Below are 18120 nucleotides of genomic sequence, written 5' to 3' on the forward strand. Positions count from 1 at the left end.
TCTGGATGAATATCCAGGAATCTTACTGCTGACCCACATGGTATGTTTACATTTATAAGAAACAAGGCATGGGAATGCAAGCTGGTGCAACCACTCTGGAAAACAACATGGAGGTTCCTCAAAATGTTGAAAATAGAACTGCCCTATGACCCAGCAATTGCACTACTGGGTATTTACCCTAAAGATACAAATGTAGTGATCCAAAGGGGCACTTGCACCCGAATGTTTATAGCAGCAACGTTCACAATAGCCAAACTATGGAAAGAACCTAGATGTCCATCAACAGATGAATGGATCAAGAAGATGTGGTATATATACACAATGGAATACTGTGCAGCCATCAAAAGAAATGAAATCTTGCCATTTGCGACAACATGGATGGAACTAGAGCTTAGATTTTATTTATTTATTTGACAGACAGAGATCACAAGTAGGCAGAAAGGCAGGCCGAGAGAGGAGGAAGCAGGCTCCCTGCTGAGCAGAGAGCCTGATGCGGGGCTCGATCCCAGGACCCTGGGATCATGACCTGAGCCGAAGGCAGAGGCTTTAACCCACTGAGCCACCCAGGCGCCCCTGATTTTACATTTTATATTTAAACTGATGATACAGGGCACCTGGGTGGCTCAATTGGTCAACCATCTGCCTCTGGCTCAGGTCATGATCCCAGGGTTCTGGGATCGAGCCCCACACCAGGCTCCAGCCCCACACCAGGCTCCCTGCTCAGCTAGAAGCCTGTTTCTCCCTCTCCCTCTGCCTGCCACTACCCCTGCTTGTGCTTTCTCTCTGTCAAATAAATAAATAAAATCTTTAAAAAATAAAGGATGAATGAATGAACAAATGAACTGATAATACATTCTGAGTTAATTTTTGTACAGGGTGTGAATTTTGAGAGGTTCATGTTTTTACTTATGGAAGTCCAACTACTCTAGCATCATTTGTTGAAAATGTTGAAGAAATACCCTTTCTTCGAGGAGTTGCTTTTGCACCTTTGATAAAAATTAATCAACCATAACCCAATCTAATTCTGGGTTTTTCTTTCTGTTCCAATGATCTATGTGTCTATGTCTCTCCCAAAACCATACTGTGTTGATTACTATAGCTAAATAAAGTCTTAAAACCAGAGAGCTTCCTCCCACATATTTTTATCAGTTTTTTTTAAGCTATGTAGCCTTTGCATATAAGTTGTTGTTGCTGTTTTTATGTAGGCTCCATGCCCACTGTGGAGTCCAATGTGGGGCTTGAAGTCCTCAGATCAAGACCCGAGCTGAGATCAAGAGTCAGATGTCTAACCAGCTGAGCTACTCAAGCAACCCTCAATATAAAGTTTAAAACCACCTTGTCTGTATCTACAATAAAATCTCCCCAGCAAACTTCTTTAAAGAGTTCTCTAATTTCTGTCTTCCCAAATTCATTTCTCAACCAATTCTAATCTGACTACTGCTACTACTATTCTACCAAGACTGCTCTTCTTCAAAGGGTCTCCAATAACTTCTGATAGCTAAATCCAGGATTTAGTTCCTTTTTATATATTTTAATCATTCATCAGGATGCCATAAAATTGACCACTTTCTCTTCTTGAAACATTTTATTCTCATGGATTTTCTGAAACCACATGTTTCTGCTCTTAGTTCTATGGCACTGACTGGTCATTTTCAGTAACTTTGGCTGGCATTCTAACATTCATATATATAGGAAATGACATTCTCTACACAGTAGCCAGAGTGTTCTTCTTTAAATATGTGTCTGATCATAACGTCTTCTGCTTAAACCTTCCAATAGCTTCAATGGGGAAAGATTAAGGTTTTTTCTAACAAACAGTGCTAAAACAACTGGTTATCTCCATGCAAATGATGAAGTTGGACCCCTACCCTCATACCGCAGAAATAAATAAAAATTAATTCAAAACAGATCTAAGGCCAGAATATAAGAGTCAAAACTATAAAACTCTTAGAAGAAAATATGAGAAGGATGCTCAACATCATTAGTCATTAGGGAACTGTAAGTCAAAATCACTTCATACACCCTAGGATGGCTATAAGCAAAAAACCAAACAATAAAGGATGTAGAGAAATTGGAATCTTCAAGCATAGTTAGTATAAATGTAAACTGATGCTGCCACTGTGGAAATAGTCTGGCAGTTCCTCAAAATGTTAAACATACAGCTACCATATGATCCTGCAATTCTACTTCCTGGTATATAACCAAGAGAAATGAAAACATATGCCCAATACAGAGATTCATACATGAATGCTCATAACAACATTATTCACGATAGCCAAAAAGTAGAAACCACTTAAATGCCCATCAACTGACGGATGGATAAATAAAATGTGGTATTGTCATATGACAGAATATTATTCAGCGATAAAACAGAATGAAGTACTGATATCTGCTACAACCTTGGTGAGCCCTGATAATGTTAAGTGAGAAAAATAAGACACAAAAGATCAAATAATGTATGATTCCATTTATATGAAATGCCCAGAATAGGAAAATCTACATAGGCATAAAGTATATTAGTGGCTGCCCTGGCTAAGGCGTTTGGTCAGGACGGGGAGGGGTTGCTAGAGTAGAGTCTCAAAAAAAAAAAAAAGAGTATGGAGTTTCTTTTTGGGAATATAAACATGTTCAAAAATTATGATGATGGTAAATATATATACCTTGTAAATACACTAAAGAACTAGCTTTATACTTTAAACGGCTGAATTACAGTGTATGAATTAGATCTCACCACAAAACAGAGATTACTAGGCTTAAAAAAAAAAAAAAGCACAAAATTTCCAATTCATTATAACCAGAACCAATTCCAAAATCCTTACCTTGAGGTTTACAAGTGCTATAGGACTTGTTCTTTACTCCAGCCCCCCAAATTTTGAGGCAGTCCTTTCCCTGACAACTAAATTCATGTTTTTTTTTTTTAATGTCCCCAAATTTGCAAATTTGTTTTCACTTGACAGCCTCTCCACTAGCTGTTGCCATAGCCTGCCTGTACATGACTGGCTCCTCATGTTCACGTTTTAACCATCACCTTAACAATGAAGACTTCTCTGACCACCCAATTTAAATAGTCATCCAGTCTCTCTCTGTTCCATATCCCCAATTCTCTGTATAACACTTACTATAGATTTATTTACTGTTTATCTCCCATGTCCTCCAAAATTAAAGTTCCATCAAAGATCTATCTGTCTTGTTTACTGCAAAACCCATTTTATCTACAAGTCTAATAAGCATTCAAATGTTAATAAGTCAGTATTTCAGAATATTACCTTGCAGATTCTATATTATTTTATATAGCAAGGAGCTTCAATTCATTAAATGACCCTTAAAAACATGTTTTAAAAACAATGCTTCTGGGACACCTGGGAGGCTCAGTTGGTTAAGCTGCTGCCTTCTGCTCAGGTCATGATCCCAGGGTCCTAGGATAGAGTCCTGCATCGGGCTCTTTGCTCAGCAGGGAGCCTGCTTCTCTCTCTGCCTCTGCCTGCCACTCTGCCTGCTTGTGCGTGCTCTCTCTCTCTCTGAGAAATAAATAAATAAATAAATAAATAAAATCTTTTAAAAAAATTCTTAAAATCTTAAAAAAAAAAAATTAGGATTCTATGCCTAAATATATATGTAGCCAGAAATAAAAGAACTACCAATACATCAATATTCTCTACATTCAATCCTGGTGTACAATCACCATGTTCATACATCTGCCCTCTATCCATCTGTCCATCAATTCAAATACTGTGCTAGGCATTATATAAGAAAAAATACAGAACATGGGTTTGGAGTCAGATCCAAGTTTATCCTCAGATTCCAATCCTTCCTGGTGGGTGACCTTAAAGGTATGTAACCTCTCTGAATCTTCTTCATTCACAGCTTGAAGAAATAACTAAAGTAAAATTCCATAATTTATTTGTGTGTGTTATAAATAAGCTCAAAGCAATCTGTAGTATAAAAATATGCAAAGATGCAATAATGTCATTTTGAGATTCAAAATTTGTGTTTTCAAGATGTCCTAAGTCAAAAACCATCTCTGCAGATGCTCTTTCAAGTTAGTACCTGCTGGTGTTTAAGCTGTACTCAAAGCTGTTTCACAAGAAATCCCTGGCTTTGCCTGAAGCCTATATCCAAATAAATATAAAATAAAATGATTTTTTTATTTAGCCAAGTTAAAAGATGATCTGGTTGGATTTTTCAACTTTTGTAAGAGAACTTCAGCCTTGTCACTTGCCTGTCTCATCTCAAAGTACACGGATCTGTCCTTTACAATAATGTAGAGTCCTATTTATTCATTCTGTAACTATTTATTGAACCAACAGTACATGCCAGACACTATTCTAGGCACCAGAGAGAAAGCTGTAAACAGAAAAAAAAAAAAAAAAAAAAAACCTCCTGCCTCAACGAAGTTTTATATCCTACTAGGGATAAAACAACAACAACAAAAAAATCGTAATTTCTAGAACTACGTATCTTCAGAGGGTGAAAAGTACCAAGAACACAAAAAGTAAAGAGACTAGGGGCTGATGTAGGGGATTGTGCAAACAAGGAAAATTGTAAACTGAGTGGTGAGGGAAGACCTCAGTGAGAAGGTGAAGGCAATACGGAAGTCCTTGGGAGTAACAATGTTCCGAGAAGAGGGAAGAACTAGTGTAAAGGTCCTGACCCATGGTTGAGGAATAATAACGAGGTCAGCAGGACTTCAACTTTCCTTCTGAGTAAGATGAGAAGTCTACTAAAGGGTTTTACAAAAAGAAGTAACTTAACCTGGGCTTCAAAAGAATCACTCTATTTACTGTTGAAAATGGGTGTGGAGAAGAGTTAGGCGGTAATACAATACCAAAAAACTACCACCAGAACTGTCATTTTTTTTTCTTTTTTCATCTCTCTCTCTCTCTCTCTTTTTTTTTTTTTTTTTTTAAGATTTTATTTATTTATTTGACAGAGAGATCACAAGTAGGCAGAGAGGCAGGTCGGGGGACTGGGGAGAAGCTGAGCAGGGAGCCTGATGCAGGGCTTGATCCCAGGACCCTGAGACCATGACCAAAGCTGAAGGCAGAGGCTTAAACCCACTGAGCCACCCAGGAGCCCCCAGAACTGTCATTTAGGAAAAACCATCTAAGGGACCTGGCTCAGTGGTTAAGCATCTGCCTTCCGCTCAGGTCATGATCAAACGGTCCTGGGATCAAGTCCTACTTTGGGCTCCCTGCTCAGCAGGAAGCCTGCTTCTCCCTCTCCCACTCTTCCTGCTTGTGTTTCCTCTCTCGAAGTCTTTCTCTCTGTCAAATAAAGAAATAAAATCTTTAATAAAAAGAAAAGAAAAGAAAAACTATCTAAGAGACATGCTATCAGTTCTTCCAGGTTGTATCCTTAAGATAAATTAGATTACTAAAGGCTACACACACATATTTCTATCTATATACTTATTTACATTCTTAGACCAGAATTTTTATCATCATTACCTTTAATAGGTTAATTTATTGAAAATCACAAGAAGAGGGGCACCTGGGTGGCTCAGTCATTAAGCCTCTGCCTTCGGCTCAGGTCATGATTCCAGAGTCCTGGGATCAAGCCCCACATCGGGCTCCCTGCTCAGCGGGAAGCCTGCTTCTTCCTCTCCCGCTCCCCGTACTTGTATTCCCTCTCTCACTCAAATAAATAATTTTTTTTTTAAATCAAAAGAATGAGCCTTATGAAAATGTATTCTATATTTGTTATGATCTATTTTCTCTCCCATTCTTTACATTATTTCTGAAAAGAATAATGTAATCAATTTAGGTAGACTTCCTTCTTGGTTCTTTTTGTACCTTGGCCCCCAAAGAAATTTCTAGGTAAGTTTTACAAATTAAGCATAGCACATAAGTTGTCCTTCAGAGATAGTATATTTATATCCTCCATTCTCAATTCCAAATTCTTGTTTTATCTTTTATTAGTCTTTATTTAGTCACAAGATATTTGTAAGCACGTGTAATTTATGAATCCATGAAAGAACAACAAAAATTTTGCCTCATCACAGTAAAATACTTTAGTTCTTTTCTGAATTAGTAAAAAGTATAAATCAACTAATAATTCTATACCCTTAGAGAGGGGTTAGTTTCCTAGCTAAAATCCAGGATGGAAATGTATCTACTCAAGACAGAAACGCCTATTGATTATAGTGTAGGAGGCAAACAAAACTTCTACTTCATTTTTTGTCATTTGCAATAATAATTTAAAGAGATCTTCCACAGCACTTCACTATGTGCAACCACCCCCAACACTGTCTAGCTATGATATGTTTTCTTCAGGGTGCCTGGGTGGCTTAGATGGTTAAGCCTCTGCATTTGGCTCAGGTCATGATCCCAGGGTTCTGGGATCGAGTACAGCATCCTGCTTTGTGGAGAGCCTGCTTCTCCCTCTCCCTGCCGCTCCCCCTGCTTGTGCTTTCTCTCTCTCTGTCAAACAAGTAAAAATCTTAAAAAGAATTTATTTTAATAAAAAGATATGCTTCCTTTATCCCCATTCATTCACATTACAAAATTAGCAAATTACGTCCCCATTTCAGTGTCAAATCTATGACTAAATTCTCTACCAACAAAGAATACACTGCAGAAGAAACTACTCAGTTAAAACCAAATCAACAGCACTTAGGTTTTATAATACTGGTTAGATATGAAACGTCAAAATAAAAGATACTGAAAGATTAATGGCCTCTCTGAAAGGAAGGTAATCACTATTCAGATTCAGATTTAAATTCCTGTTTTGATCCATGACGTTCTATCTGTTCTTTCTGTCTCCTCCATCTTCCAAAATCTCTTACACCCAACTACCTTCCTTCTTTTTATATGCTTTTCCTGCTAAGTTTTTAAAAGTCTTTCTACATCCTATTTTCATTTACACATGTCATACATTAACACCTTCCAACAGGACTGTCTCCACCCCACAAGGGGACCTGTTTCCCTTGACTCCTTGATCTCAAATTACCCTTTTCCTGAGTCCTGTGTAGATACTTGTATCAGCCCCTACCAATTGTTAAGACCATCAACCATTTATTTGGAACCAGAAACAGAAGTTCTTGCTCAGTACCTCTAAGCTAATTGATGATCCTTTGCCCAGGGCTAAAAATAGCCACAGCTGCTTATTTACTGCCCAAATTATTTTTAGGTTTGCATGCACACATACACCCCATATTAAAGACAGAGGGTTAACCCCAATGAACAAAACCAGGTATTAAGTATCTGAAGAGCAATTAAACACTGTACATACTCACAATGTATTTCTACGTACCATAATACTGGTTTTTTTTTTTTAAAGAATTTATTTATTTATTTGTCAGAGAGAGCGAGCGAGCGAGTGAGAGCGAGCACAGGCAGACAGAGTGGAAGGCAGAGGCAGAGGGAGAAGCAGGCTCCCTGCGGAGCAAGGAGCCCGATGTGGGACTCGATCCCAGGACGCTGGGATCATGACCTGAGCCGAAGGCAGCTGCTTAACCAACTGAGCCACCCAAGCGTCCCACCATAATACTGGTTTTAAGCTAGTAATAAAGTTGGTATAAATAACTCAACTCGGTTTTCCTTTCTTGTATTTTTTTTTCCTTCTCAGACTACATTAAAGGTTTCTGAAATTACAACCCAGTGGCAAAAGAACTTTCCTTACATAAAATAATAGACACACAGCAAAGAGAATTTTGTGAAATCCTCTTCCCTCCCCGCCCCCTGACATATTATAAAAGGAGCGATATGTTCCTAGGAACGAAAGTATCTTATTTCCTTACTTGTCAGTCCCATGTGCAGGGTCAAGGAAGCTGTGTGCTCTGGCTGCTATTATGATGTTATTTTTAGTCTGGGCACTGATAGCATTAGAACAGTCCAGAGACAGCATCAATCTGCTCTGCAAAGTAGAGATCCCAAATTTTACACCTTTGTGTTTTTGTTAACATAATGAAGTTTTTTCCTCCTTTATAAATTAGGATGTCAAATTTCACACTGAGGTGGTTTTTTGTCTTGTTTTAAAGATTTTATTTTAGGGATGCCTGGGTGGCTCAGCTGGTTAAGCGGCTGCCTTTGGCTCAGGTCGTGATCCCAGGGTCTTGGGATCCAGTCCCACATCGGGCTCCTTGCTCAGCAGGGAGCCTGCTTCTCCCTCTGCCTCTGCCTGCCATTGGGTCTGCCTGTGCTTACTCGAGCGCGCGCGCTCTCTCTCTCTCTGACAAATAAATAAATAATCTTAAAAAAAAAAAAAAAAGATTTTATTTTAAAGTAATCTCTACACCCAACATGGGGCTCGAACTTATAACCTGGAGATCAATAGTCACACTCCACCAACTGAGCCAGCCAGGGTGCCCCACACTGAATTTTATTTTAACAAGACCTTGATTTCCTTGTAGATATGCAGTTTCTCTAGTTCAAAATGTCATTTAGCTATGTTTATCTTCATTAAAAAAAAAAAAAAAACCACAAAACCTGAAACCCACTCTTGTAGAGCTTATATTCCAATGGATAAAGGAACAAGCAAATAAGTAAATACATAATCCCAAACTGTGATCAAGGCTAAAAAGGGAAACAGTATGGAGTGATGAAGAATGGGATAAGGGGAAGGGAAGACAATCTAGATAGGGTGTTCAGGGAGGTCCCTGATACTTATGGCAAGAAATATGAACAGAAATCAACCAAACAAGGTCATTTAACCAACAAATATTTACTAAGCGTCTGTACTTGCCAGGTTCTTTCTAGATGGTCATAATAACCATGTATCAGACAGACAGGATCCCCAACCTAAGATGGGGAGGAATAATGGGCACTTTAAAAAAAAATATATGGTTAACTTTTTTTTTTTTTTAAGTGTATTTATTTAAAAGAGATAGAGAGAAAGACCATGTGTGTGAGCAGGGGGAGGGGCACTGGGAGAGAAACAGACCCCCTTGAGCAGGGAGCCTTATGTGGAGCTCAATCCCACAACCTTGAGATCACGACCTGAGCAGAAATCAAGAGTTGGACGCTCAACCGAGTCACCCAGGCACTCCCAAAATATGGTAACTTAGATACTAAAGTAACTTTAGATACTAAAAAATACTATGATAAAGATCAACCAGGATAAATGTGACAGTGCCTGAAGGACTGGGCTGCTTTAACCTGAAATCGTCCAAAGCCTCCCTCAGATGATAATGAGGAATTAAGATCTGAATGAGAAGGCAGCAGGACAAAGATCTGATGAAAAGCATCCCAAGCAGAGTAACAGCTGAAGTACAAAGGCCCTGAGATGGGAACATGCTTGGCATGCTCAAGGGAGAGAAAATGGCCACAATCATTGGAGCAAAACTGGCGAGAGAGGAGGTCAGAAGCCACAACCTGACATTTTCAAATTTTATTTCTGGTGAAATAGGAAGTTTCTGGAATGAAGTGGTACTTCAAAATGTTCAAGCTAGCCATTGCTGGGCGTGAGGGTAGGTAGGGGTGTTTGAGGGAGGTCTACGGAGCGTGTACAGAGGTCCCACATTGGAAAAGAGCAGACCATGTTCATGGAATTAAAAGAAGATCAGCTGCACAAAAGCCCACAAGATGAGGTTGAGGCCACTCTGTTAACTCAGGTAAGGAATCCGGATTTGGAATTTGGACTTTAATTTAAAATGCAAAGAAATTCAAATGGTTATAAATGGGGAAGGAATGACAACCATGATCTATACTTGATTTATATTTGAAAAAAGATTCCTCTGGCTATTATGAGGGAAAAGGCAAAAAGGAAGAAGGCAAAAGGGGAAATAAGGACCTGTTAGGATATTAAGAGCCTACCTACTGCAGGGCTCAAAGAAACGGTACTGGTGGCTTTGACTGGGGGCGGGGGGAGGTGGGCAACAAAGGAGACAGCAAATTATATATGGATTCTAGACAGGTAAGATTCAATCAACAGGGATTACCTAAGAGGACGCTGGGATCAAGGGAATGGGAAGAATCAAAGATAACTTCCCAAGAATTTCACACCTTACGTAGGTAAATGGTTAATTCCTCCACAATGTGACATTACTGATTTCTGGTTGACTGTGCTGATGTTAAAGTTGCTGCTGGTTGGGGTGCCTGGGTAGCACAGGTGGTTAAGCGGCTACCTTTGGTTCAGGTCATGATCCCAGAGTCCTGGGATCCAGCCCCACGTCAGGTTCCTTGCTCAGTGGGGAGTCTGATTCACCCCCGCTTATGCTCTCTTGCTCTCTCAAATAAATAAAATCTCTTAAAAAAAAAAATTGCTGTGGTACAAGATACAGATGCCAACAGTAACAAACATTTCTGACCCCCTCCCTTAAAAACAAAACAAAACACAAAAAAAAAGCAAACTTGGAAGTAACTCACTATGGCTTTTTTCCTGGCAGGACCCACAACACTATGGAAAATGTAGACAGATACTGTGAAGGAAACTTCTAGAGATCTGGGATTTAAAAAGCCATAGCTGCTTCTCTATCAGCCCAACGAGTTAATTTTCGGCCTACACACATGTTCACTGGCCAGGGTGAGACCTGTCTCCACCCTTCTTCAACAAATAGCCTACAAGACCCTTGGAAAAAAGACAAGAAATGAAGATCATTCAAGTAAAGAAAAGTAACACAGATCTTTAACAGACACTTTTCAATATCCAATCGCAGAATGGAATTTTTCATGCTGAAACAAAAATCTGAATATATTCATTCAAACTAGAGACAGATTTAAAAAAAAAAAAATCACTGCTTTAGTAACAATTGGAAGCAAAACATCTAATGTTGAGTAAGGATAGCATTTTGATTATGAGTAACGGGTTTTTTTTTTTGTTTTGTTTTTGTTTTTTGAGTAACGGGTTTTTCAATGCTAAAAGCCTTTTTCCATTATTGTGGCATGTTTTATATGTCTTAACTTGGGAGCTGCATGGTTTCCTTCTCCCTGGATTTTAAGCATGTGAACTTTGAAAAGCAAAGAAAGAAAATCAGCTGGCACAATGCTAACCTCATATAAACTATCAATCACTAATTTTCACATCTCATTCCAATCTTTATAGGAAAATGGGTATTTCAAATTAAAAGCAGTTTTATATATGAAAACCTAGACTAAATGAAATTTTCCTTCTAAAGTGTTTTTACCCAAAAGAGGTTATATTAATGTTTAAAAATCAAACAATTCTAAATTGGAAGTTTTACCATTTCTGTGCTATACTTGAGATTTATAGGTACAGCAGAAATCTTTTCTAGATTAATCTTGAAGGCCATACTGGAGGACTTACTGTTGCAAAAGAACATCTTCTAGGAAGGCTCCCTTTTTCAAAAACAAGTGTTAGTTATTACTGTTTACTTCCAGAAGCTACAGAAACTAAAATGAGAGGGAGAAAAAAATACTTAAAGCCACAGGACAAGAAATAAAAGGGAAAGTCTGTGGGGCACCTGGGTGGCTCAGTGGGTTAAGCGTACGTGACTCTTGATTTTGGTTCAGGTCACCATCTCAGCGTTGTGAGATCAAGCTCCTGGTCCTGCTCACGCACTGGGCAAGGAGACTGCTTAAGATTTTCTCTCTCCCCTTCCCTCTGTCCCTCTATTCCTCTCTAAAAAGGGAGGAGGGGGAGTTTGTGGAAGAACAGGACAAATTTAGTAGGGCAAATGTTTTACATGCTAATATAAAGAAAAATGTATCTTAAAAAAAGTTTTTTGGCGCTTTTATTTCTGTTGAATACACACATATAAATGTACATGTATACTGAGTCATGGAGTCACAATGTAAAATATTGTCTCTTACCATCAAGAGGCTTGAACATTATTGGTTTAAAGTGTGCACAGGGGGAATGCAGTTGAGAGAAAAGCCAATCAGTATGGCAGAGCCTAAGAGGGGCTTGGAACACAGACTAACTTGTAGGGCCAACCCTGGATTAAGGAATGGAGCTAAAAAAGGGCAGGGGGGGAGTGCTGGTTGAAATTCAGAATAAATAATTGACATCCATTCCCTTGAGATCAGCTTTAATTATAATGAAGCAGAATATGAGGTACAGTTCATTTGCTGAGTTATTTCCCAGTTAAAGTAAGGAAAAAAAAAAGATCATCAAGTGGACTTTGTTTCAAAGGGAATCATTAAATGTAAATACTTTAAAATGTCTACATTTTATTTAAATTTGCATTAAATTTTGAAGATGTTATAAAGATTATACCTCAATGACATTCTGGTTAAACATATCCTACTCATCTAATTCTTAGCTCCCTTTGGCACTGGGGTGGCTCAGTCAGTCAAGCACCCAACTCCTGGTTTCAGCTCATGTCATAATTCCAGGGTTGTGAGATTACAGCCCATGTTGGGCTCTGCCCTGGGCACGGAGCCGGCTTAAGATTCTCTCTCTCAGAGTTCCTGGGTGGTTCTGTGGGTTAAGTGTCCGGTCATGATCATAGGATCCTGCAGATCAAGCCCTGTGTTGGGCTCCCTGCTCAGTGGGCAGGTCTGCTTCTCCCTCTCCCTCTCTCAAGTAAATAAATAAAATCTTTACATATATACATTATATATATGTAATATATATAATCTTAACAAAGAAAAAAAGATTCTCCCTCCCTCTGCCCACATGCACTCTCTAAAATAACAATATATTAATAATATAAATTATTATTATTATTAGCAGCTCCCTTTCAATGAGAATACCTAACTTTTTGAAACTGTCTTTGGATTCTGGGACATTGTTCTCTCCACATTTTTTTCTTTTTAAGATTTTATTTATTTATTTGACAGAGAAAAAGAAAGCACAGCAGGCAGAGGGAGAGGGAGGAGCCGGCTCACAGAGCAGGGAGCGTGATGTGGGCCCCCAGGACCCTGGGATCGTGATCTGAGCTGAAGGCAGACACCTAACTACTGAGCCACCCAGGTGTCCCCCATTATTCTCTCCTAATTTTCTAACTCTCCTCTGCAATCTCGTTTGCTAACTTCCACCTCTGTTCATAACCTAAAATAAAAGGTTATTATTCTTAGGGTTCTAGCCTCTTAATGGGAGATAGCCAAATAGTAATAGTTATGATTTATTATTAAACATTAATCACATATCAGACACTGCTCTTAGTGCTTTACATGCACCACTCATTCTCATAACCATTCTATGGCAAGTCCTTTTACAGTGAAACCCAAGATAACAATGAATTCAAATTTAGCACAATTACTGACTAGTAATAAAGAAATGACAGGACTGGAAAGAGCAGCAAAATCAACAATCAAACTGTACTATTTATAGGATGCAGTATAATAATTAACAGTGTTACTCTCAACTCTACAGTCTGAGCATTTAATGCATCCCTGGCTCTACCAACTACATGTTGAAGATCTTAGATATTTCAAAATGTATCCATTTCGGAAAATACACACTTACACAAAGATTTATAGCAAAGATTTACGGTGAATAACCGAGGTGTCAGAGTTTTTGGTTTTTTTTTTAAGATTTTATTTATTTATTTGACAGACAGAGATCACAAGTAGGCGGAGAGGGAGGCAGAGGCAGAGGGAAAAGCAGGCTCCCTGCCGACCAGAGAGCCCGATGTGGGGCTTGATCCCAAGACCCCAGGATCATGACCTAAGCAGAAGGCAGAAGCTTAACCCACTGAGCCACCCTGGAGCTCTGGGGTGTGATATATCTTAACGATGGAATATTACCCAGCAATAAAAAGTAATGAACTTACTGATACACACAGAAATCAGTGAGAATTTTCAAAAACAATTACACTGAAAGAAGCCAGATCCCCTCCCCTGAAAAAAAGACAAAAGAAGACACTACATGAAAAAAAGACAAAAGAAGACACTAGAAAATGGAAACTAGTCTCCAGTGACAGAAAGCAGAATGGATGCTTGGGACCCAGGAATAGGAAAGAAGGAGAGATTACAGAGACCTCAAGGATGGATATGCTCATTATCTTGACTGTGGTGATGGTTTCATAGTCAAACTCATCAAACTGTATACCTGAAATATGTACAGTTATTATGTCAGTTATACCTCAACAAGGCTGTTAAAAAACAGGAATAACATATCTGAGTATTTAATAGGTTAATATACATATATGTAAAACACTTAATATTTACTATCAAATACTGCTATTCTAATTTTAAAGTCTATGATTCATACTTGAATACAAATTGAAAGATTTTCATTTTACTTCTATGGGACAAATCCTATACAAACTAATAAAAAAAAATCCATAAAAAATTATAAACATATTAAAGGAAACAAGTATTTTAGCTTAAGACTCTCAAAGAAACAACTTTTTGATACTGAGCGTGAGCAAAGTATGGTGCTAAAGGCTCTATACAGATTATTTCATGTAATCCTTAGAACAAAAATCTTTTGAGATAAGTGGTATTATCTTTATTTTACATATGAAGATACAACAGCCTTACAGTGTTATATAACTTGCTCAAGTTCTTAGAATAAGCAGAAAAGGTAAAACACTCATATCTCATGAACTAATATTTATTTATTTATTTTTCAAGTAATCTCTCCACCCAACATGGGGCTCGAACTCACAACCCCAAGACCAAGAGTCACATGTTCCACCAACCGAGCCATCAGGTGCTCCTGATGCCATCAGAAGCTCCATGTCCGTAATTTTTTCTCTTCACTGAAAGAAGGTGACCTGACTGCTGGCTTTACAAAGGAGTCTCACAGAATCTAAACAGGTGACAAGCAAAGAGTTCACTGCCAAACCTTCAGGAACTTGGCAATCGATTATATAAAGTTGGTAAATCAGCATCACTTACCATATCTGTAGCTTGATCTTCTTCCCTTGCAATTCAACTGTTTTGATCTTAAAGTCTATTCCTACAACACAGAAAAAAAAAAAAGGTAAATGGTATCTATGGCTTTGAACTTAGCTCTCCTAAAATTAAATGGAGTGAACATAAAAACACACTTTTTAAAATCTGGGTATCTGTGTTTGTTTGGCTCTTGTTAGTCACTAAGTAAGAACATTCTGAGCAAATTATCCAATTTCAAACTTGAGTAATAGAAGATCCAACATGGCAGAAGAAACAGCTATATAGGAAGAGTTTTTACAATTAGGAAATTAAAAGGTAAACTTTAAAATATCTAAAAAAATTTTTTAAGATTTATTTATTTATTTATTTGAGAGAGAGACAGTGAGAGAGAGCATGAGAGGCGAGAAGGTCAGAGAGAGAAGCAGACTCCCCATGGAGTTGGAAGCCTGATGCAGGACTCGATCCCGGGACTCCAGGACCGTGACCTGAGCCGAAGGCAGTTGCTTAACCAACTGAGCCACCCAGGCGCCCAATATCTAATTTTTTTTAAAGTAGGCTCCACACGCAATGAGCTTGAACTCATGACCCCATGATCAAGAGTCGCATGCTCCACCAACGGAGCCAGCCAGTCGCCCCTAGCATAGCTAATATTTTAATGCAAAAAAATAAAAATATGTTTCCTAGTAGGAAAAATATATAGCCTTTACTAGCTTGCAAAGTAAAAGACTACTACCAGGGATAAAGAGGGTTATTTCTTTTCTTTTTTAAGATTTTATTTATTTGAGAGCGAGAACAAGTGAGAAAGAGAGAGAGGCCGCGCTCCCATGCTCTCGAAAGGGGAAAGAGGAGAGGGAGCACGATGCAGAATCTGATTTCTGGACCCTGGAATCATAACCCAAACCAAAGGCAGACACTTAACTGAGCCACCCAGGCACCCAAGAGAGTCATTTCGTGATGATAAAAGGATGAATTCATTCAGAAGGCATAAAAAGACTAAATGTTTATTCATCTAAGAACACAGAGCTTCCAAAGACATGAAGAGATGTATTGTGGATTGCCCAGCTCTGTCTGCTCCCTAACCAACCAAAATCTTCAGCTTGGGTTGAGTTCCCCATACCCAAATTAAAAGGAGAGAAGGGTCTTGTGCCTGGCATTTATAAACCTCAGACTTTATCTACAGCCCATAGTTTTGTTTCTCTAGGAATTACTGAGAAAACTGTCCTACAGTGACCTAGTTGTCAAGACCAATTCTGAACAAAACTAACCATTCCAATTAAGCGTACAATTTGTTAATTAATCTTAATGACAAACCTGACAACCAATACTATTCCAGAAAACTTCCCTGACGAGAGGTGAAATTAGGACACGCTCTGTAAGCTCCCACCTTTTGAGACAGAAACTGGGTACAACTGGAAAATTTACATTTTAGGCTTTTTGAAGCCACCTACCTCCATCCTAGACTCCTTGAGTTTCTCCCTCAATCAATGTTGTCTATCCTCAAACTAATTAGCAGTGATTAAAGCAGTTCTTTATTCTTTTCTGCACAAAAACTCCCACTGTCTACCTCAGCCATTTATTCTTCAATCTTCATTACTGGTTTCTCCTTATCTCTCTGAACTTTCCTAAAAACTGGAGTGAACTTTTCTCTCTACTCATTCCCTTGGTGATTTTCCTTAATTCCATGGTTTCAAATTCCCCATATACACTGATAACTCTCAAATTTTATAACAAAGACCAGACCTCTCTCTTGAACCCCAAACTTAAGATAACCATTGTCTATTTGCAAATCCATGTTTCATATAGATTAAAACAAAAGTTCTTAAAATGGTTCATAAGGCCCTACACATTCTGTCCACCTATTTTCCACCCTGTCCACATAATTCTCACATAATATCTTTCTTTGATCTAGCTAAGAGTATCAACCTCTTTATTGTTCCACACACATGCGCAAGATTCCCACCTCAAGGCCTTTGCATACAACTGTTCTCCCAACTTGGAATACCTCTTATGGCTCCCTCCCCTCACTATCCTTTTCTAAGTGGCAACATTTCCCCATGTCCCACATCCCATGTCCCACATCCCATGTCCACTGTCTGTTAATAATCCCTACCCTCCCTCTTTACTTTTCATCTTTAACATCCTTCAAATATACTGTATATATCTACTGATCCCTGATATTTATTGTCTGTCTCCCTATGCCAAAATATAAGATCCACAAGGGTAGGATCATTTATGTTTAATTCATTTAAATTCCCAGCACCTAGAGCTATGCCTAACAAAAAAAACAGACTTTCAAAAAGTATTTGAATGAACAGATAATTGATGTTTTCTAGAGAAAGTGAAATGGTACCTGAGAAAAGATACAGAAATATTTCACCCTTAGGGTGAAACTCACTACTTGACAAGTTCCACACTTGTCCACTTCGTATCCAATCATATTTTTAGAACCTCAGGCCAAAATATGAACAACAAAAGTTCTGATGAGATACCAAAACTGAAACGAATCAAAAAAGAGAACCTGCAGGAAACAGGAGCAATGCAGAAAAAGAGAAAAGACAGCTCCTTTTATCTTCTCAGAACAAGACGGGGGGGGGGGGGGGAGAGAAAGGGAGTAAGGAAAATTAACCTGAATCAGAAAACTCTTGGAAACTAAAAACAAAAGGGGGGGGAGGAAGATCAATATATTCAACAGAAAGACTGTAAGAGAAAACAGATCTCCCAGGAAATATAGCAAAATGACAAAAAATGGAATTTATGTGATATATGACACATTAGAAGTTCAAACCGGGGGGGGGGGGCGCCTGAGTTGCTCAGTGGGTTAAGGCCTCTGCCTTCGGCTCAGGTCATGATCCCGGGGTCCTGGGATTGAGCCCCACATTGGGCACTCCGCTCCACAGGGAGCCTGTTTCCTCCTCTCTCTCTGCCTGCCTCTGCCTGCTTGTGATCTCTGTCTGTCAAATAAATAAATAAGATCTACTAAAAAAAAAAATTTCAAACTGGGAAGTCTGACATCTAACTAACAAGCTCAAGAAAGGGCAGAGAATGATATCACGAAAATAATAATTTAAAAACTGGGCGCCTGGGTGGCTCAGTGGGTTAAGCCGCTGCCTTCGGCTCAGGTCATGATCTCAGGGTCCTGGGATCGAGGCCCGCATCGGGCTCTCTGCTCGGCAGGGAGCCTGCTTCCCTCTCTCTCTCTCTCTGCCTGCCTCTCCATCTACTTGTGATTTCTCTCTGTCAAGTAAATAAATAAAATCTTTAAAAATAATAATAATAATAATAATTTAAAAACTGTAAAAGAAACCCTCACATCAAGAGAAATAATAAAACTAAAAGGCAACCTACAGAAAAGGAGAAGATAATCTGCAAATGACATATCTGATAAAGGGTTAGTATCCTAAATAAAACAAATAAAAATAAAATAAAGAACTTTTAA

At 38.6% G+C, this 18120-nt stretch overlaps 1 protein-coding gene across 1 annotated transcript in view; it reads right to left on the reverse strand.

Annotated features, from left to right (window-relative positions):
• Window positions 1-18120, reverse strand: part of RAB10 (RAB10, member RAS oncogene family) — an 87966-nt gene that overhangs the window by 15491 nt on the left and 54355 nt on the right. Inside the window, exon 2 of the mRNA XM_059132445.1 lies at window positions 14688-14748. Coding sequence (XP_058988428.1) covers window positions 14688-14748 — 61 coding nt within the window. The remainder of the gene's footprint in view (window positions 1-14687; window positions 14749-18120) is intronic.

Source organism: Mustela lutreola, chromosome 9 (assembly GCF_030435805.1).
Source record: "Mustela lutreola isolate mMusLut2 chromosome 9, mMusLut2.pri, whole genome shotgun sequence".
Classification (NCBI taxonomy): domain Eukaryota; kingdom Metazoa; phylum Chordata; class Mammalia; order Carnivora; family Mustelidae; genus Mustela; species Mustela lutreola.